We start from the raw sequence: 22,794 nt of genomic DNA, 5'->3' as shown, positions 1-22,794 counted from the left end.
AGACTGTTTGCCTCATCAAAGCTAATCCCATTATTAGGCCACAGAGTACTACATGGCGTGACTAGTGTAAGATCTCAGAGCAGCCCCGGGTCTCTTATTAATTGGCAGCATCGTTTGCGCTCCTCTTGGAACTCGGAGTGCTCTTTGCGGGGAAGAACATGGAGAGCGCTAAGTACAGGATCTGTAAGTCCTTAAGCTGGGTCAACATAGAACTGATGCTCTCTGTAAGAGAGCAAGGCCAGTGTTTAATCAGAAATTTTCTCCCTCAAAACTCAACCAAATTGTGTTAAAGGGAATTATTTCCAACAAAAGTCACTAAAAGAGTTTTGTTGAATTAACAGAAGAAAAGTTTCAGGGAAGGTAGAAACCAGAAAGCTGCAGGGGGGAGGCCAGGGAAGGTGGTGTGGCTCAGGATGGCCGGTGCCCATTGGACAAGTGTGAGGGCCTGAATCCAGATCCCCAGCACCCATGTAAAAAGGCTAGGCTACACCCCTGTTAGCCTAGCGCTGAGGGCTGGAGACAGGAAGATTCCCTAGAGCTTACTGGACAGTTGGCCTTACCAAGTCGATGAGCTCCAGGTTCAGTGAGAGACACAGTCTCAAAAAAGACAATGAAGCCCTGTGTGGCGGCACATGCCTTTAATCCCAGCCCTCAGGAGGCAGAGGCAGGTGGATCGCTGTGAGTTCGAGGCCAGCCTGGTCTACAAAGCGAGTCCAGGGCAGCCAAGGCTAACACAGAAAGACCCTGTCTCGAAAAACCAAAACAAAAAACAAAAAAACAAAAAGCAAAAACACACACACAAAAAAAAAAGAAAGAGAAAAAAATACAATGAAGACTGGCAGAGGAAGACATCCAACATCAACCTCTGGCCCCCACAAGCACATGAATGTGTGCACATACACATGCATATGACCCACGTGTGTGCACATGCACACACGCTTGAAGGTTCCAGAGAAATTCACCTTAAAAAGTTCTTTCTGCGGCGTTGGCCCCATAGAGTGGGGTTTATTCTTAAAGCCCTTCAGGGATGACAGTTATGAGGTGTCCACTCACGCCAGCCTGTCGTTCATTGCCAGCCCCTGCCCGATTCCCAGTACAATGGGAACCCCGAGTCTGTGGGCTACAGGGTGAAGTACTGGCGTTCAGACCAACCGTCCTCAGCGCTGGCCCAGGTCGTCAGTGACCGGCTGGAGAGGGAGCTGACCATCGAGGAGCTGGAGGAGTGGACGGAGTATGAATTGCGAATGCAGGCCTTCAACGCCATCGGGGCTGGGCCCTGGAGTGAGCTGGTGCGGGGCCGCACACGGGAGTCAGGTAAGGGGGGGTACAGAGGTCTGGAGACAAGGTCCCCTCTATGTCTTGGTGGAGATGGGGTTGGGTTTGGTGGTCCTGGGTTTCCACATCCCTGGGTAACAGAGTCCTCCTGTGTCTTAGCTGTGTCTGAGTTGATGCATCCCTGACCCTGGCTTAGACAGGCTTTGATGTTAAGCAAAACTTTGTCCAGACTGTCTTAGTGTTTTGTTTTTCCTGTTGCTGTGATAAAACACAGTGACAAAAGCAACTTAAGAGAGGAAGGTATTTTTGCGTCACAGGTTGAGGGTGTGGTAGGGAAAGCATGAGCTGGGGGATCACATCACATCTGCAATCAGGAAGCAGAGAGCGATGAGAGCTGGTGCTCAGCACGCTCTCTCCTTCCTATAAGGTCTCGCTGCTGCCTAAGTGGTCCTTCCCATCCTACTTAACCCAATCAAGCTAATTCCTCATAGGCACAGCCAGAGACTAACCTAATGCAGCTAGCTCTTCACAGGTGTGCCCAGCCTCTTGACTCTAGATTCTCCCAGAACCTGTCAAGTTGATAACCTGTATTGACGGTCACCTACTGACAGCCATGCCTTTTGATTCAAAGAGGTCCTGGGCTTATTTTTATGATTTTTTTAGAAAGTTAATGTTAATGTTCATTATCAATGATAAAAATCAGGATGCAGAATTTTCCTACGAGATGTAATTAGTATACCAGGTATCAAACGCAGGTCTCCACAGATGAATGTAGAAGCATCCGCAGTTAGGAAGCAGAGAGCTATGAGAGCTGGTGCTCAGCGTGCTCTCTCCTTTCTACAAAGTCTTGCTTTATATACGGTCCAGGACCCGAGACCATCCTAGTTAACCTGGTGTTCGAGGGTCTGGCTGCAGTAAGAAGTGAGCCCCTGAAGGGCTCAGCACTGTGGGAGTTGATGCCTTGTTATCTTGGTTCTGAGGTGGGGCTCCTGTTTGTCGATGACTATACTCTGTGGGGACCCAGGCTCTGATATGCTATAGGATTAGTCACAAGTGCTGGGATTGCAGACACATACCTGCCATGCTCAGTTTGTGCAGTGCTGGAGATGAGACCTGGGGCAAACCCTCTCCTGGCAGAGCCACATTGCAACCCCAAGGAACACTCTGATTACACAGTGTGTGTATGGGAACCCAGCACACACACACACACACACACACACACACACACACACACACACACACACACATCACCCAGTGAACGTCCATGGAGAAGCACCATTGTGGTGACCAGCATACCTCTGTGGGGACTCTGATTTAGAGAGGAGTTTGCCAAGACCAGTCAGAGTTCTCTTCCAACTGTAGCTCTCATTATACCCAGTGAGAAAAGATGCAGACTCATTTGGCTGTGAGCACCTGAGATGCTTTAAAACTCGTTCATCTTCCTCAGCTGTGTCTTTGTGACAAGGAAGGGACCTGGGGATGTTTTTGAAGGATAGTTTTTAATCCAGCAATAGGCAGACCAATAAAATATTTCTTTGAAGAAACAAAACTTTGGATAGAAAACTAGAAAGCCATGGATAAAATGTATTTTTTTTGAAGTTTTAAATGTATCAATGGGCACAAAAGAAAAATGGAAAAACTGCCCATAGCAAGAACTGTGATAGACTAGCAGCTGCGGGTCTTCCCCGTGTTCATGTGTGTGCGTGTCCGTGTGCGTGGATGCAGGTGCACATGTGTGCACACACTTGGTGGAGGCCACAGGTCAACCTGCTTTGAGACAAGGTCTCTCATTGACATGGAGTCAGTTTGGCTGGACTGGCTGGTCAGCGAGCACTGAGGAGCCTTCTGTCTCGGCTTCCCCAGTGCTGGAGTTGTAATTGAGAGCTACCTCACCTGGTGGCGGCTTTTTTCTTCTTCTCCTTCTCCTCCTCCTCCTTCTTATTCTTCATAGTGTGTTTTGCCTGCGTGTATCTCTTATGTGCTTGGTACTTGCCAAGTCCAAAAGAGGGCATCAGATCCCCTGGAGCTGCAGCTATAGGCAATTGTAAACTGACCCATGGGTGCTGGGAACTGAACCTGAATCCTCTAGAAGAGCAGCCAGTGCTCCTGACTGCTGAACCTGAATCCTCTAGAAAAGCAGCCAGTGCTCCTGACTGCTGAACCTGAATCCTCTAGAAAAGCAGCCAGTGCTCCTGACTGCTGAACCTGAATCCTCTAGAAAAACAGCCAGTGCTCCTGACTGCTGAACTTGAATCCTCTAGAAAAGCAGCCAGTACTCCTGACTGCTGAACCTGAATCCTCTAGAAAAGCAGCCAGTGCTCCTGACTTCTGAGACATCTCTCCAGCCCTCTGCTTAAAAACAAAACAAAACAAAAAACCCAAAACATCGAAAAACAAACAAACAAAAAACCCATGAGTACTGCGAATCAGACCCAGGTGTGGTGTATGGTGAGTGTTTTACTCACTGAGCCATCTCCTCAGCAATTCACTAGTCTTTTTTAGGACCTGGCCCTGGATGTCCATGCAGGGACAGAGGGCCAGCCTGTAATCTACGGATGAGAGGAGAACCCAAAGCCCTCTGTGGAGACAGTGCTTTTCTATAGGGGACCAAAGTGCCTGCCACAGAGATCCACATATACCTGCCTGGGCTGTATAGACAGTAGATTATTCCACCACGGCCTGGTCCTCTGTCAGGTCTGGGTTCTGATATGCACTATGCGTGTGGTCTGGATGCTCTTGGAAAAGAGATCCATATACAAATCTGACTGCAGAACCCCAAAGCCCAAATAACAACAACAACAAAGTAGATACGTCAGGCCTCATCGAAATGAAAGTATCAGGGCTTCACATATGAATATAGAAAATATCATACAGGAAACAAGAAAACCTCAACTGGAAGGTATTTCTCCAAGTGCTATGTCTGACAAGGGGTCCCGATACAAATACCCAAGACCTCTTACTTCAGAACGAAAGGGCAAATGATCCTGTTAAGAGTGGAGCAAATTGGGGCTGGAAAGATGGCTCAGTGGTTAAGAGCACTGTCTGCCCTTCCTAGAGGTACTGAGTTCAACTCTCAGCAACCATATGGTAGCTCACAACCATCTATAAGAGGATTTAATGCACACTGAATACATAATATATAAATCTTTTTTTAAAAAAGAATTGAGCAAATGCCTGGACAGACAGTTCTCCAGAGACGAGTGGCTAATACGAATGTGGGCAGGGGCTCAGCGTCACGAGCCAGGAAGGAACTATGAATCCGAGTCTTAAGGAGATGCCACTTCACACCCAGAAGAAGATCAAAACAGAAAACAGGACACAGTGAATGTTTGCGAGGGTGTGGAAGAACCAAAGCTTCATACACTGGGCAGCAGTTGGCACTGTGCAAAATCTTAAACACAAACTTAACACCTAACACGGCTAGCCCACTCTTAGGCATACACATGCGACAAAACACCTGACAGGAAGCAATCTCATGGAAAGGACGGCGTCTCTCACGCCTGGCTCTCACGCCTGGCCTCAGTTGCCACGGCAGGAGCAGTATGGAGGCAGGAGCATGGTGCAGATGCAAGCAGGGTTCAGAGAGCGAGGACTGCTAGTCCTCAGATCACGCCCTCCTTTTCTGCAGCCCTAGAACCTAGCCCAGGGCGTGGCGCTCCCCTCCTGCAGCCTGGGTTTCCTCACCTCTGTCTTGCTAGCCTAGCTAAATCTCTGACAGGCATAGACAAAGGCTACCCTAGTCATGACAGCCCTTCACAAGTGTGCCCCGGTGTCTCATGGGTGATTCTAGATTCCATCAAGTTGACAATTCAGTACTAGCCATCACTCAGGAGGCAGAGGCAGGCAGATAGCTGTGAGTTTGAGGCCAGCCTGGTCTACAAAGTGAGTCCAGGACAGCCAAGGCTACACAGAAAAAAAAGACCTGTCTCGAAAAACAAACAAACAAAAAACCAAAACAAAACAAAAATAAGCTAGCCATCACAGAACCCAAGAAAACTGAACGTTTCCATGAGTATTCATAGCAAACAGTAGCAAGAACCGCTTGCCCGTCGACCGATGAGTGGATAAATAAGACGAGCTATGTCCACACAAAGAGGAAATGGACAGTAAAAGGAGTGGGGCTCTGATGCTTGCAGTTTGTGCGTACACCTTGAAAAAAGTATTAACTGAAAGATTTAGGTGTAAAATGTCACATGGCACGTGGTCTCACATGGCCTGAAAGGTCCAGAACAAACAAGTCTATAGACCCAGGGAATAGACCCAGTGGTGCTGGCCCGAAGTTTTGAGAGGCATGGACAGTGGTGGCTGTGGGCTTCCATTTTAATGACAGCTCTGTGTGTGCTAAAATCAGCAGGAGTCGGCTAAACAGGTGGCGCCAGTGCTACACGGGTCATAACACACAGCCGGAGGCTCTCGGGTGGGTGCCACTGTGGTGCTGATGCTCCTGTGGGACTCAGCTTCTCCACCTTCTGAACGTTCAGAACCTCCTGCCATGGGCCAACAGGCCCTTCCCGCTTGTAGCAGTTTGGACTTTTTATGTTATTCATTTCTTTTTTGAGACAGAGTCTCATGTAGCCTGGGCTAGCCTTGAACTCTCTATGCAGCTGAGAATGACCTTGAACTTCTGATCTTCCTCCTCCTTCTCTCTCTCCCTCTCTGTCTCTTTCTGTGTCTGTGTCTGTCTCTCTCTCTCTCTCTCTGTCTCTCTCTCTCTGTCTCTCTCTCTCTCTCTCTCTCTCTCTCTCTCTCTCTCTCTCCCTCCCTCCCTCCTCCTTCCTTCCCTTCCTCCCCCTCTCTCTGGTGCTGGGATTACAGGTAATTACCACCACCCCGCACCCTGTTTATGCACTGCTAGAGGTCAGACCCAGGGCTTCATTCATGCTGACTTCTGTGGTTCTACCATACTCACCACTTACGCTCCTCGGTAGAGAGAGCCATCTCGATAGGCGTTGCTTGGCATTCTTGATTGGCACAGAGTCACAGGAAGCAGATTCCAGGAGCTGCTCCGGGGAGGTGTTGAGGTGGGTGCTGGAATGAGCTGGGGAGGAGACCAACGGCCCAACAGTCTCACATCAGTTCAGCAAAACAGTCTTCCCTGACACTTAATAATATCAGCAGGGCCAGCAACAGGGCTGCTCAGACAAAGGCACTCGCCCCCAAGTCTGACAGCCTGAGTTCAATCCCCAGGGCCCATAGCCTAGAGAGAACTGGTTCCTGCAGGTTGTCCTCTGACCTCCACATGCGTGCTATGGCAGGCACGTGAGCTCCTACCCACATGTATGTGCATACACACACACACACACACACACACACAGAGAGAGAGAGAGAGAGAGAGAGAGAGAGAGAGAGAGAGAGAGAGAGAGAGAGAGAGAGAGAGAGAGAGAGAGAGAGAGAGAGAGAGAGAGAGAGAGAGAGAGAGAGAGAGAGAAAATACTCTCACAATCCACAGAAATATTGTAAAGGGGGTTAGAAACAAGGGTTTTGAACCACATTTAAATAAAGCTTATTAATAATTTGAAGTGTGATCTAATGCTTTCTGTGACATATGATAAAGATAAATGAGACCTGAAAAGTTAAAAGAGGCCCCACAAGAAGCAGTGGTGAACAGCAGGGAGTGAAGAGAAAAACAGGTGGAGAAAGAGAAACTAAGCATACTGGGCCATTTTGGATTTGATGAAAGGAGAATTTCTAAGAACATATTAAAACTCAAGATAAATTGGAAAATAAGTCAAGTGTTCCTCGGAACAGATAATGGGTACAATTCTTCTTTACATCTTTAAATTAAAAAAAAAAAAAGGGTAGGCTTCGTCCCAGGGGAATTCGAATCAGATGAAATTTCAATCTAGCAATATGTCATTTCCTGTTCTTAACAGCCCTACCCAGCAGGCTCGCTCCTGGCGGTAAACTGTGAGGTTCAAAGCACTAAGTCACCAGGTTGCCTTGGCTCTCTAGAGAAGCAGCTGGGCCTGCAGCCGGGCCTCCTGTGAGTGAGTGATCGCATAAACGCATCTCAGAAAATCAGGGGTGGTTTGTGGGTCTGTACTGAGAAGCAGGCACTTAGAGCTGCCAAGATTGGCCCCACAGGAAACAGTTAAGGGGGTACAAGAGGTGGACCAAATGGGTTGCTATGACGATGGCCTCGCTCTTTACAGATGGGGACAGTTTTCAGAACACAGCACAAATGTAACAGGCATACAGCACATTTGGGTTTGCAGTTTTATTTTCAAATCAAGCCAGAAAATGGAGGCTGATAAATAGCGTGCTTCAACACTTGTGACAATAGCAACTCCTTTGTTCTTAGAGACTTCACGGTACTATTTTATCACTTTTTTAAAAAAATTAATTACAATAAAATCTATGCAAAAAAATCTATGCAAGTACTATGCCCTTAGTATGATCTGAGGTGCCCACGGAGCCCTGAGGTGGAGCACAGTGAGATGTGACACCCACAAGCCTTTGGCCTCTGAGGACTGAGTCATCGATGATAGTTGCACTAACTTTTTTCTAAGGGAAACATGAACAAATGGCCGCTCACCACGGATAGTGAACCAGCCACACACAAACTGAGAGTTCTAGCCAAGTCCACCTTGGGGAGCCAGTGATTGATTTTATTGGGGTCCCCATAGAGCACAGGTAAAGGTTTACTGACAGGATCGCGGGTGACCCGACACAGATACATCACTACAAGGCCCCACCCCACCATGGATGACGGCCACCAGGAAACTGCAGCACAGAGTCCCCCTGTCAGTCAACTTTCAACTTGCTATTTAACGTAGCATCTCCCACAATGCCTTGTGGCTGAAATAAGGCAGAAGGGGGTGTGATGGCTGGAACGTTAAGTGGGAGGGTCCCTTTTCCAACTTGGAAATATCAAACGCTCCATCTACCAACTGACACAGCTACCTGTGATGGTCTATGTTGTCAACTTGTAAGCATCTAGACTGACTTAGGAGACAGGCCTCTGGGCACACCTGTGAGGGACTGTCCAGATTAGGTTAACAGAGGTGGCAAGATGTCTGTATGGGCGGCACCATTCCCTAGGCTGGGGCCCTGACCTGAACAAAAAGGAGAGAGAGAGGAGAGAGAGAGAGAGAGAGAGAGAGAGAGAGAGAGAGAGAGAGAGAGCGAGAGAGAGCACTGAGACCCAGCATTCATCTCTTTATGCTTCCTGCTGTGGACACAATGTGGCCACCCAGGCCCTCAGGGCTTCCTACTGCCTTTCCCTCCCCGCCGTGACATGACCGACTATGTGCCCTCAGACTGTGAGCCAAAATCAACCCCTTCTCTGGAGGCTGCTGTTTATCAAGATAGTGTGTCACAGCAAGAGAAAAGTAACTGATATCCTCCCCATTGGTTGTTATGCTCAATTATCACCTTGGCTGTGGGTCCAGGCGATCCCTGCTCCAAAACTGAGATGGGTCACGTACGTAATACAGCAGCAGTCCTTACCTGTGACGTGTGTGTGTGTGTGTGTGTGTGTGTGTGTGTGTGTGTGTCCTCGTATACAACCGTATCATTTCACTAGATGAGTAACTGAAGGCATGGCTTTCAACTGCCGTGTCCGGGAAGAAGGGTCATCTTCTAGTCAGACGGACTGTCATCGGGAGGGTCACCGAGCTCTGCCCTCGCAGGGGTACTCACACAGCGTTCTTATTCTGGCGAGGCTCACAGACCCACCCTGGCCAGTGATCCAAGGCTGAGGGGTTAGGAGAGGGGTCCTCAAGTTTCTAGGAAGGAAGGGTTCCCTCCTAGATGCTGCCTGGGTGCTGGACAGGTAGCTAGCCTTTCTCTGCGTTTCTGCCATGATTTCTCCTCCAGAAAGATGCCTGTGGGTAGAGAAAGAGGGAAAAGTGGATGCTGCACCACATCCATCCCTGGAGTCACTCCAGCAGCGGGTCCTGTTAGACTGTGTCTTGAACAGGATCTCCCTTCTCCCCTTTCACCTTCTCTTTCTGTAGATACTGCTGGCTATAAACCTGACTTAATCAGGTTTAATTGTCTAGGGCCTCTATGAGTGATGGTGATCTGTCTGAAATTTTTTATTGGAGATGAGGAGACAGCTCATTTGGTAAAGCGATCACTGTTGAGGCACAAGGACCCCAGTTCAAACTCCAGAGACCAGATAGAAAAGCCAGACATGGTGCTGCACGCCTGTCACCCCAGCGCTAGGGAGATGGGGATGAGAGGACCCCTGGGGCCTCACTGGCCAGTCCACCTCGCTAAACCAGCAAGCCCCAGGTATAAGCGAGAGAACCCATGTCAAAAAAGAAGATGGACAGGGTCCTAAGGAGTGCTACCCAAAGTGGGCTGCTAGCTAACAAAACACACACACACACACACACACACACACACACACACACACACACACACACAGGCCAACACAGTCACGCACAAGTACACACATAAAAAGGCATGAAAAAAGAAAAACTGTATAACCTTGTGGCATGGCAGAGCAACCCAGATGTCAGCTAGAGTAACAGGCGTGGTCCCTCACAGTTCCAGAAGCCTGTCGCAGATGTCCAGGGACCTGCAGCCTGTGAGGGGTGCGGTGGGGGGGGGGAAGGGCAGGGTGGGCTCTGTCCTGGATCCTCAACAGCCTGCGCTTGCCTCCTTGGCTTATGTTTGCATCTCAGTGACCTTCCTGTAGCACGGCCCTTGCACGCTCCTGTAGTACGGCCCTTGCACGCCCGTAGTGTCTGCCAAGTTTCCTTGCCCAGTTGGCAGAGTGGCCGCCCCACACAGCACTGCAGAGGCAGATGCCTAAGACCTGTCACACATGAAAGATGTGACGGCCTTGAAATGTGCCTCCTTCCTCGGCCCTTGGAAGCCATGAGACAAGGTGTGACCCTCAGGCCCAAGCCCAGGGCAGCCCTGTACTCTGCTGAGGCACTCTTTTAAGTGGTGCAGCCTCTGAGTACTCCTCCCCGCTCTGTCCTGCCCTGCGTGGGCAGGCTTTGGCATGTTAACGGGTTCCATAAGCAAATTCTCAAAGCAATGGTGACTTATGTAACAGAGTGACCTGACCGACATTTCGACATTGGGATGTGGTATCACCAAGTGTGTTGGGCTACCTTCACAGCCATCACAGGACACATGTGGCCCTCGGGCCACAGATTAGATAGGACTGACAGAACATAAAAACCCTTGTCTGTAAAGTTCCAATGATGTCTATAGTCACATTGCATCTGATTCCTGGCGCACACACAGCAGGACAGCTGGTTCCATTCAAGAAAACTAACTGAGACAAGATTACCAAAATGTAGGAGAATTGTGTTACACACACAAGGGCCAAAACCTGCAAGTAACCCAGTAGCAAAACAGCCATGGTAAATGAAGTCGAGTGGGAAGACTGAGGCCAGCCTGGGCTACATAGCGAGTTGCAGGCCAGCCTGGTATACAGCAAGTACCGCCTCAAGAACAGATGCATACGAAGGCTGAGGTGGTGGCTCAGTCAGTAACGGGCATGCTTTGCAAGCATGAAGACCTGAGTTAGAGCCCCATGTTAAAAGCTTGCTGTTGTGACTCATGCTTGTAATCATGGAGTCAGAAGGTGGAGACAGGAGGCTTGCTGGGGCTCATTGGCCCTCTGGCCAGTTCACCTAATTTGTAAGCCCCAGGCCATGGACATATTGACAGATCTTGTTTCAAAAACTACAGTGGATAGTGATTGATTAAGGAACAAGGTTGACCTCTGGTCTTTACATGCACGTGCATGCGAGCGCGCACACATACACACACACACACACACACACACACACACACACACACACACACACACACACACACTAAATATAGCGAAATACAGTCCTCCTCAGCCTTACATTTCCAGGCCCAGGGCTGTGGCCCAGTAGTTGAATACTTGCTAGGTATGCATGAGGCCCCAGGTTCCATCCCAAGCACTGAGAATGCAGAACACACAACCAGGCAGATCCACCTTAACTCTTGTTTGTATCTCCACTGATCAGGCAGGATCAAACTCAATTAGGGATCTGAGACTCGGGGATGAGGCAAGGCTCCCCTCACCCTCTCCCCATATGCAGGAACAGAATCCCTGGGGTCCAGCCCTCAGACCATCACCCCTCCCCGCCCCCACCCTCCCTCCCTCCCTCCACCTCCTCTGTCCAGCCCCTCATGGGCCTCCCTGTTTCGCTGTCTCAATGAGCCGGTATCCATCTAAAATTGAGGGATTCCCATCGAGACAAAAGCCTACATCTCTTTAAGTTATTACACGAAACAGACGGAGAGCATTTTCTTGCTGGCCGAGCTTAGGTAGAATTGAGTTATAAATACCCGGGATTTACGGAATTTGTTGCTCATATTAAAGAGATTTGCATACGTGCCGTGCACCTGCAGGCTTATCTGATCCGCACAGAACACTAGAGCCACTGTTGTTTCAAGGACAGCCTGAGCAGTGTGTGTGTGTGTGTGTGTGTGTGTGTGTGTGTGTGTGTGTGTGTGTGTGTGTGTGTGTGCATGCGTGCGTGTAAATGCCCCTCCGTTCATAGAAGGCCAAAAGTTGCCGATGCCAATCGTGTGACACAATCTCTTGCAGTCCCTTCAGCTGCTCCAGAAAATGTGTCTGCAGAGGCTGTCAGCTCCACCCAGATCCTACTGACCTGGGCTTCAGTCCCTGAGCAGGACCAGAACGGGCTCATCCTGGGCTACAAGGTATGTGTTTATGGTGACTTTGCTCTGTCTCCCAGATTGGTGGGGAAGATGTCACAGATCTGCTACTAGGGCCAGTTCCTGACTTTGTCTGCTATCTTGTCTGGAAAAAAAAAAAAAAGACTAGGAGAAGTGCTTCCCAGACATCATCAGTCAGGAGGGAAATACAAGTGGGACCCTGACCAGCAAGCCAGGTCCTGCCTCTGCCTGCTCTGGCTAAGGCATCCTGGGCCATTAAAGCATGAATGGATGCATCTTCTGTCTCCTACATTGTCCTACCTAGACTCTTTAAAACCTCCTGCTTCTTTCTCCTCTCTCAAAGGTGACTAATATGATTCCCTGGCTCTCTCTCTCTTGCTCTAGTCTCCCAAGCAGAACAATAGGCTTCTCTGGATCTAGTCATTAATGTTATGTTGCTCTCATGGGATGATCAACTGAACTGGAGCAGTAGAGCACCTGCCTAGAGTGCCCCAGTGAGGGGCTGGGGTGTGGCTCAGTGGTAGAGCACCTGCCTAGAATCCCCCCAGTGAGGGGCTGGGGTGTGGCTCAGTGGTAGAGCCCCTGACTAGAATCCCCCAGTGAGGGGCTTGGGTGTGGCTCAGTGGTAGAGCCTCTGCCTAGAATCCCCCAGTGAGGGGATTGGGTGTGGCTCAGTGGTAGAGCCCCTGCCTAGAATCCCCCAGTGAGGGGCTGGGATGTGGCTCAGTGGTAGAGCCCCTGCCTAGAATCCCCCAGTGAGGGGCTGGGATGTGGCTCAATGGTAGAGCCCCTGCCTAGAATCCCCCAGTGAGGGGCTGGGGTGTGGCTCAGTGGTAGAGCACCTGCCTAGAATCCCCCAGTGAGGGGCTGGGGTGTGGCTCAGTGGTAGAGCCCCTGCCTAGAATCCCCCAGTGAGGGGTTGGGGTGTGGCTCAGTTGTAGAGCCCCTGCCTAGAATCCCCCAGTGAGAGGTTGGGGTGTTGCTTTATGACCAGTTGGTTTCCCAGCATTCATGAGTCCCTGGATTCAGTCTCTAGTACAATAACAAGAAAATGCCTTCTACATATCCTCAGTGGGTTTTAGGCATTCTTCACTCTCTTGTGTTTCAGTAACTTTTTTTTCTCCTTAAATTTTGGGGAAAGGTGGCTATCAGACAGGATCTCACACTAGCTCAGGCTAGCCTGAGACTCACTACATAGCACCAGCTGGCCTTGAATTCACAGCAGTCTTCCTGACTGGTCTTGCACAGTGCTGGGATGACAGGCTTACCCACTGTGCCCAGCAGCTGCCTTTCTGTATCTCACCCCCCTGTTGCTTTCCTCTGGCTTCATATGCATCCCCCCTCCATAAGTATCCCAATGGCTCCCTTCTGGATCCATGACGGGACATGGCATTCCAGAGTATATAACAGAGACACCACACCAACAGTCTCCTGCTACATGGCATTCCTGTTGAGTGGGTCCAGTGGACAAGCGCCCCATGGCGCAATTCTGGTTCCCATAGTGCAATGCTTCCTGTGCTTTTGGCAAATGTCTCCCCCGGGGAACCTCTCATTGATAGCTTTAGGATCACTTACCTTGAGGAACAGTTCCTGGGGATGAGCTTAGAGGGAGAACTAAGGGGAGGAATCAGAGGAGGCCCTGGAGGAGCACACCTCACTCAGGTCATCCCTGGTAGGGGCAAACCTCGGGTTCATGTGGGGGGAAAAGCAAGTCTGCTGTTGATGCAGGAGCCCCAATTTTTGGAGATCAAGCAACTCCATTTATAGGAAGCAAAGTCCAAGGCCCATGCTTCAGTGCTAGTGTTTGGCACGGCTCTAGTTGAGAGTTTCAGATCTTGCCAAATTGTGCCCAGGCAGCCAAATCACCAAGCTGTGGGCAGAGCTGTGTGACTCCAGCCACTGTTCCGGAGTATATGTGCCTCATGGCCACCTTCCCCCTCGATGTCAGTGGATCCAAACCTCTCTCAACACAGCTGCCCCCCCCCCCCGCCGCCATATAGAGAAGGTTGGGTGGTCCTTGCCGGTCGGTTCTGAGCTGGTCCGCTGTGCACGGGGAGTCCCCCCTCTGAGAGCGCACTTAGCCGTAACCATCTGCATGTGACACTTCAGATTCTATACCGTGCCAAAGACCTGGACCCAGAGCCCAGGAGCCACGTGGTGCGAGGGAACCACACACAGTCCGCTCTGCTGGCTGGCCTGCGCAAGTTCGTGGTATATGAGCTCCAGGTGCTGGCCTTCACACGCATCGGGAATGGCGTCCCCAGCTCGCCCCTCATCCTCGAGCGTACCAAAGATGACAGTAAGTACATGGCCGGTCCCGCTGCCTTCTGGCCTAGTTTTCCAATCCAAACGATTCAGACTGCGGTTGTTTTTAATGTAAATTTTCAACCACTTTTTTTTTCCCTAGTTAAGGGAAACAAAAAAAAATGTTTTCCAGTCACTGGGCATTTATGTGGCAAATCTGAGCCCGGAGAGGAGTTTTATAGCCTGATTATGGACAATGAGGGACCTGGATCCTAACTACGCTGTGGGCAGGGCTAGAGAGGGTTGCCTAGGTGATGAAACACGGTCCCACCCACTTAGTAACAGCTCTACAGATCTAGATGAGGACTCCTTTCCGGACCCGTGTGTCCGTTCTCAAGGGGACGGCTGGTCTCACCATTTGCATTCAGACTCTTAATTACGAGTTGCAGCATAGAGAGCAGCGTGTTTGACAGCACCCAGGGGTCCCCCAGCTCTGATGCTTCCAGATTTGACTAACAAGCACATCTTGCTGGCTTTGTTTTTATGGAAGTCTAAATCATCAGTAAATATGTTTTTCCACTTTGCAGATGTCAAACACTTAAAGGTTAGCTCCTTCACACGTTCGTTATTAAACAGGCCATAATGAATATGTTAGGGGGGAAATACCAATCTGCCCAAACACCCACCTCGGGATCAAAAGTGTCTGACAGAATAGAAACAACAGTAGGGTTGTTCACGCACCTTCTTGCAATGGATAATGAGCCACGACGTGCTCTACTTGGTCCACGGAAAGATCCCTACCTCCCCCGTTCACACGTCACGCAGACCTGGCTTTGGCTCCGTGTTTCTTACTTCTCTCATTGCTATGAGCAAATGCCCGAGAAGTAGTTTAATGGAGGGAGGATTGATTTGGCTTACAGTTTGAGGGTTCACAGTCCTTCATGGTGGGCAGGCACAACAGCAGGAGTAAGAGGCGGCTGATCACATTTCAGTCACAGTCAGGAAGCAGAGAGGGATGAAGTCCAAGGTTCAGGTCACTTTGTCCTCTTTTATTCAGTCTATGACCCCAGCCCATGCACTGTGTCAGTCACATCGAGGATGGGTCTTCCCACCTCGGTGAGCCTAATCTAGGAAATACGTCACAGGCATGCCCAGGGGTCTGTCTCACAACCATCACTGCTTCTGTGGGATGATTCCTTCAGCTTCCTCTAAGGCCTGGGCCAAGGGGTAGATGGGAGGTACAGGGGACACAGTGCCTGAGCTGCGCTAGATGCAAGTTGTACCCATCTTCCCTGTGTTCCCGTTTCAGTCCTAGGAAAAGAAAGAAGAGGGCTTTTAGAAACTGTCCCTCGGTGTTCACGGCCATCATTCTTTCTAAAAGGCACTTTCTTTCATTGTTGTATTATTTATATAAACATGTCTTCTCTCTTCACTTGGACACGATCCATTCAGCCTCAGGGAGCGTCCAGGAGGCCGTTGCTACCTATGTCACACCGATGTTATTAATTAGGCCTGACATTTCAGCCCGTGGCCTCCTATGAACATTTATTTCACCCTTGTATAGGTGTCATTACACACGTCCAAGTTCACCCACCCAGAATGGACACTCCCCACAGTCCTCTTCCACCTCGATCGCTCCGTGCCGTTACGTGCAGATCCACCCATGATTATATCCAGTGAGAAGTCCTCGCCCTGGCCGCACACTAACTTGCCTGTCCTTTTAAGCAAATATATTTTTATGAGGTCTGAGACCCTATTACTCAATCGTTCCACAAGACATAACTGCGTTTTAAACTATCGGTGCACTGAGCCACACACACATGCAGAAGAGTTATTACGCGCACCTGTGAGCTCGGGCTCTTAATATTCTAAGACCGAGCAGGCGAGTGAGTCGAGCGTCGATTGTCAGCGTGCTCCATCTGTGGTTGTGGGAGCCGAGGGGTACGTTGTTGGGCTGGTTGCTTCTGTTGTAGCTGTAACCAACTACGAAAGCAACGTAAGGGGGGGGAAGCTTCACTTTGCTCACAGTGTGAGGGTGCACAGTCCGTTGTGGTAGGACGGCGTGGCATCAGGAGTGTGAAGAAGATGGTCACATGGCAACCACAGTCAGGAAGCAGAGAGAGGCAGACGCTCAGCTCACTTTCCCCCATTTAATCCAGTCCAGGACCTCAGCCTAGGGAATGGTGCCGCCCATGTTTACGGTGGGTCTTCCCCATCCCAATCAACCTAATCTAGACACTCCCTGGCAGACAAGGCTGGAGGTGTGTCTCCTAGGTGATTTCTAGAGCCCGTCAAGATGGCAGTCGGTACTTACCTCCGTAGCTGCCAAACAAATGTCAAACCCAGCGAAGGAGTCCAGACTCTTATCGATGAAATACTACGGCGTCATAGGTGACCCTCGGGCTAGTGCTGCCACGAGCTGTTCTCTTGTGCCATACAAGCGTAGTGTCAGGATGTGGTTTTCTAAGTCAGGTGCTCAGGATTCAAAATCATTAGGGAGTCACATGGAGCCAGCGAAGGTCCAGAGTCCTTCATTGAAAACAGTAAATGCCTACTGAAATAAGCAGGACGGCCTGAGTTCAAATCCCCTAAAAGCCACATAAAAGCCAGGTATAAAATTTGAAAGGAAAGGGGGTGGGGGGAGGCTGGAGAGATGACTCAGCAGTTAGTTAAAATGTTTGCTGTTCTTTCCGAGGAATTCCCAGCACCCAAATCCTGCAGCTCATACCTGCCTATAACTCCAGCTCCTAGGGGCATCTGATGCCTTCTTCTGGTCTCCTTGGACTCAAGTTACACACTCGAGGCATAGATCACAGACGCATATGCATAAACAATAGATAAATGTTTTTAAAGGGCAAATTGGTTTTTAAACATAAATTTAAAAAATGAAAACGTGGGACCCCCCCCCTCAAGGAGAGCCACAGCAGTCATTAGAGCACAGGGCTGGTCCACAGAATACACTCTCTCACTGTGTTTTCCTTCAGCCCCAGGTCCCCCCGTGCGGCTGGTGTTCCCTGAAGTGAGACTTACTGCCGTGCGGATTGTGTGGCAGCCCCCGGAGGAGCCCAATGGTGTGATTCTGGGTAAGGAACATTTGGGGGGATATGGGGAACCGGAGAGAAAAGACAGGACATTTGCTCTCTCCTGATTCTATTAGACGGTGGGGCGGGTGGAGGACACAATTGCGTCAACAGCAGCGCCATCCCCTAACACAGGGAATCAGGAGCTTTTTTTGTTCCCCAGCAGGGCACCTAGGCTTTCTTGTGGAATGAAATTTACATTTTATTAACCCAGAATTCCCCTCCATCTGTTTGGGGTCCATGGCAAGCCCATCTGTAATCAGGCCTCCTTACACTCCAGGCTGTGCCGACGGGTGTTTGGGAAATGGCAGGCTAGTTTTTCATAGACCCGGCTCTTGGAAGCATCCGTCATCCACCACAAGGCCCACACTGACCCATGGGAGAGGGTGGTGGGGTGGCGTGTGAACCTCGGGTGTCCAACTTCACATTCAGAGACACAGCTCTGACACGAATGATGGAAAGCCAGCAAATTGTGTTTTGGAGCATCATCAATACCGTTACTTCCTTATCCTCTTACTAAGTCAAATTAAAGACTCCACATTTGTTACTATGGCCTGGTGGGAGACAGGCCCGCTAATCCTCAGGTCTCCCACGCCAACTGTAGGAAGATCGCTCAACTGATATTACACATGCAGAGTCACTGATTGTCCTGCGAGCCAGTCTCAGATGACGGTTGGGATAGGTGAAAAGCTGCTTTTGAGGGGAGCCCAGGAGGGGCTGGTGACTTCCACAGCCCTGGGAGCAGGGGAGGGACCTCTGGTGGCTTCCACCTGAGAGCAGAGACACATCCAGAGCTGGGCCAAGTGGGGATCATGGGCAAGTGCCCTGTGCGTGCTAGAAACTGCGACACAGGGAAAACCAGGCACTTCAAGAGAAAAGTCACAGGGTATGGCTGCAGACCCAAGTCCCCAGGGACATCCACCTGGTCCCCATTCACAGGAGACTTGGAGAGAGTGGGTGATTAATTTCCAGGGAAATTCTTCACCCGAAGTGATGAGCAGGCGACAAGGGTCACTGCTATTAGCCGCTTGTGACCTTGCCAGTCTACGACTTGGTTTGAAGAAGATATCTCGCTTTTATTAAAGACAGAGTCAGGGGCTGGAGAGAAGGCTCAGCAGTTAAAAACACCGGCTGCTCTTTCAGAGGACCCTGGGGTTGATGTCCAGCACCCACTGCCAGCTAGCAACCATCTCTAGCTCCAATTCCAGGGTGTCTGACACCTTCTTCTCATATCCATGTGGACAGTAAGGTTGGCTCTAATGGGTCTGCGGCTCCCTGTGCCTGACAGGAAATGACGACATGCATGTACAGTCATACATGAAGGCAAGACATCCATATACATAGAATAAATCTCAAAAAAAAAAACAATTTAATGAGATTGAGGCCTGGGGAGATGTCTCAGTCAGCAGTGTTTGCTACTCGAGCATGAGGACCAGGTTGGGTCTCCTAAAACCCATGTAAAAGGAATTCAGGCATCGTAGGACATGCCTGTAATCCCAGCACGGCGAAGATGGAGACAGGTAGACACTATGGGCTCACCAGGCAGGCAGCCTCACCATATTGTGATGTCCCAGGCCAGTGAGAGGCACTGTCTCAAAAGGTGAATAGCACTGGTCTCAAAAAGCAAGGTGGACATCACCTGAGGTTGTGGTCAGTACCCTACAGGTACACACGCACGCACGCACGCACGCACGCACGCACGCACATGCACACGTCTGCAAACCCATGCATCTTCAACAGCCCAGAGAAGGAGACCCAAAAAAGCACATTTTTGTGGTGTGCTTGCCTGCCTTTTTTGGATGGGCCTGGGTGATGCTGTGTCATCCGCTCAGGAGGCCATGGCAGGTTCGCCCCTTGACCTTCCATCGCAGGATCCCTGCAGCTCCCAGATACATCGCTGTGAGCAAAGATCTTCTGAACCCGTGCTTGCAGCCACAGTCGTGACAGCTGTAGGAGCCCCTGTTGAAATGAGCTCTGGCTGGAAAAGGTAGCAAGCCACATCAGAAGCCAGCACTATGGGCTATGGGCCAAGGCTAGGGAAGTGTCCTCAGAGCAGGTGGGCAGCAGAGGCAAACCACCACGGTGTAGGAAGAGGCTTCCTTCAGCATGGCAGCAGGCAGCAGATCATTATGAAACAGAACCGGATACCCAAGGCCCCACAAGTTGTCCCCAGAAGGCGGCAGCAACAGGGGACACATTTGGGGAGGTGCAGCATGGTAGAATTCTGCTGTGTTCCCTGGAGTCCCAAAGGTTTACAGACTACTTTCTATGAAGAAGTACATTCCCTGAGCCCCACCCTGGTCCAAGCTTCTGGCTCCCATCCCCATCCCTACTGACCCTCCATCTCTGGCCCCAAGTCACCGCCAACTCCCCAGTCCTCTCTCTGCACGCCTCACTACGGCCTTGCACTGCTAACCAGAGCCTCCCATGCAAATGCAGGGCCAGGTTCTTACCCGGGGTCCTCCTGTAAGATCCACAGGCAGCCTCTTCCTGTCTGCTGCTGCTGTAACTGAATGCCGCAGGCTGTGTAGCTTACAAAGAATAAAGGTTTGTTCTCTCTAGGTTCGCAGTGCTTCTGTAATAGGAAATTATTACCCCCTGAGAAGTAAGTGATGTGATTTAAAACAGCCTAGTGGTCCATGTGGCCCGTAAGGCTGGGGTCTAATGGGCTTGCAGCTCCCTGTGTCCCACAGACAGTGGTGGCATTTTCCGTGCAGAGTTAATGGCAGGTGCTTAAGGAAAAGGGTTCACACGGTTTCTGAGGACGGGAGGGCTGAGTTGCAGTGGTTGCACTTGGGGAGTGCCTTGCTGGTGGGGACTCTGCAGAGGTCACACAAGGTGGGGAAGAGACAATATGAGAGAGAGCAAAGAGGAATTTTATAGTGCCTGCAGGGTGGTTTAGTCTGTAATCCTCAAAACCCGGTTTTAAAAAAGACTCACTAGGCTTGGTGGCTCACACTTGTAATCCTAGTTCCAAAGAGAGAGAGAGGGAGACAGGATGATGGCAAGGCTCCCTGTCCAGCCAGCCAGGCCTACTCAGTGAGCTCCAACCACTGACAGACCCTGAGGCTGGCCTCTGGCCTGGACGTGCACATGCTCACAGTACACGCGCGCGCGCGCGCGCACACACACACACACACACATGCACACGCGCACACACGCACATGCACACACACACACACACGCGCACACACGCACATGCACACACACACACACGCACGCGCGCGCGCACACACACATCCATGCACGTGCAGGCACACATGAACATACCTGCACACACGCATGTACACACGCACAATAATATCAAAACAAATAACTAAACAAGATGCCATTCACAACTGACCCACCATCCAGGATCCTGGTAATGCACCAATGCCTTCACTCAGTCGTGACTTCACCTGGTGGCGCATGGTCCCCCTCAGGAAGGAGCCACCTGTGGATCTCACTTCCTGGCCCCTCACTGAGCAGGAGCTCTGGTGGGGGTGGTCAACCTGCAGCACACTCTCCTGTAAGAATGCCACGTGCTCTCCACGTGCCTCTACCACGTGCTCTCCATGTGCCTCTACCATGTGCCTCTACCTGGCAGGCCCCCCTCTGCACCCACAGAGGATGCCTTGATCCGCACATCTCACTGTCCAGATGGGGCTGTCAGCTCACTTCTAAACCTTTCTCATTTACTCTTCAAAATGTCTTTACTTTGCACAGTATGGTGAGATTTAGGCAGCTGCACTATGCTGGGTCACATCCATCAGATCTGAACCTGTGAGGTCCCGTGACCACCTGAAAAATTGGACGGGCCTGAGGACAGCACGCCTCACGTGTTCTTGTTGGGAGTGTCACCTGGGTAGCTTCTAGAGAACAGACACGAGACAGATGACCTCCGTCCAGCCATTCTTGTCTCTAGGCATTGTGCCCAAAGAACTGTGGGGTGGCTCCCAGGCTGTGGGTCTTGACCCTTTAGGGGCCACATGCCAGATAGTCTGCATATCAAATATTCACATTATGATTGCAGTTTTGAACAACGAAATAATTTTATGGTTGGGGGTTACCACAAAATGGGCAGTTGTATTAAAGGGTTGAAGCATCAGGAAGGTTGCTCTTTGGGGTTCAGGGTGTCATCAGTTGACAGAGTACTTGCATGCGTGAAACCATGGGTAAACAGGGTGTGATGGCAGACACCTGTCACCTCAGTGCTCAGGATGTGGAGGCAGGAGGACCTGAAAATAAGTTAAGGGTTATCCTGTGTTATTTTAGTAAGTTCAAGGCTAGCCTGGGCTACGAAAGACCCTGTCTGGAAAAAGATAATAAAGGAAACCCACATATTTGCAAGGCCATTTGTTTAAGCAGATTTATTTATGAGGTGAAGGAGGAGGCAGCTGTAATCTGCGTTTTGTGTGGCTTGAGTCTCAGAGCGTTGTTGCTATTTGTCCCAGAGGCTCAGGCTCTGTGTTAGAGTAAGGCAGAGAGAACGTGGGTGACAGTTACGAGCCCAAAAGCCTCACTCTCCAGGCTCAGACCTCAGCCTGCCATCTAGGAACTAAATGCTCTTATTAAAAACTTGCTTAGGTTTCGGGACCTCGGTTTCACCATTTATGCCTCCTTTAGCTTGTGCAATGAAACAGTAAAAAAAAAAAAAAACAAACAAAAAAAAACAAAAAAAAAAAAAAAAACAAGAAAAACAAAAACAAAAACATGTGCCACATTTAGTGTCCAATAAATGTGACAGACATTTCCTATCACTAGCCTGTCACTTTGGGATGGAGGGCCTTTGATCCTGGGGCCAGCTCAGGCTGGGCCAGAAATGTACTTTGTGTGTACTGAAGGCATATTGCTTTCCCCTGTTCACTGTCACTTTGCTTTTGGTGTGTGTGTGTGTGTGTGTGTGTGTGTGTGTGTGTGTGTGTGTGTGTGTATGTGTGTGTGTGCATGTGCATGAGTGTGCATGCGTGTGTGTGTGTGTGTGTGTGTGTGTGTGTGTGTGTGTGTGTGTCTCCACGGATATTCAAGTACAGGCTCCTGTGCACACAGAGATGAGAGGAAGACCCTGGGGGTCCTGCACCATCGCTCCCTGCTTTGCTCCCAGTGGTTCTGGAGCTAGGCGGATGGCTGGCAAGCTCTAGTGAGCCTCCTTTCTCTGCCCTCCACAGTGCTGGGGCTACAGACATACACATACGACTATGCTAGACTTTTTACATGGGTACCTGAGATTTGAACTCATGACATCTCGGCTGGCCCAGAAAATGCTCTTAATCACTGCCCTAGTTTCTCAACTGGGATCTTACAGTTTGGTATGACATCCTGGTGGGGCCATCACTGAAAATCACACAAACACATATGGAAGAAGTAGGTGATGTTTACATACTTCAAGCTCCCTGTATCAGTCAGCATTATGTAGAAGGACTGATAGGAGTGTGTATCACAAGGGGAATTTACTAGACTGGTGCCTAGGGCCTGCAAGATGTTGGAAGTCTGAAGAAATTGGCTTCCAATGTCAGTGAAGGATGGCAGCAACAGCAACAACAAAAAAGCAGATGCACTTACCAGCAAGGAG

The 22,794-nt window shown here is 50.2% G+C and overlaps 1 protein-coding gene across 2 annotated transcripts in view; it reads left to right on the top strand.

The window, feature by feature from the left end:
- Positions 1-22,794, top strand: part of SDK1 (sidekick cell adhesion molecule 1) — a 955,689-nt gene that overhangs the window by 825,286 nt on the left and 107,609 nt on the right. For both annotated transcript variants that reach the window (XM_084763891.1, XM_084763892.1), the window contains exons 25-28: positions 1,077-1,314; positions 11,828-11,943; positions 14,029-14,218; positions 17,148-17,246. In XM_084763891.1, coding sequence (XP_084620017.1) covers positions 1,077-1,314; positions 11,828-11,943; positions 14,029-14,218; positions 17,148-17,246 — 643 coding nt within the window. The remainder of the gene's footprint in view (positions 1-1,076; positions 1,315-11,827; positions 11,944-14,028; positions 14,219-17,147; positions 17,247-22,794) is intronic.

Source organism: Acomys minous (assembly GCF_964271855.1).
Source record: "Acomys minous genome assembly, chromosome: 16".
Classification (NCBI taxonomy): domain Eukaryota; kingdom Metazoa; phylum Chordata; class Mammalia; order Rodentia; family Muridae; genus Acomys; species Acomys minous.
This window is presented reverse-complemented; position numbering and strand designations above follow the sequence as displayed.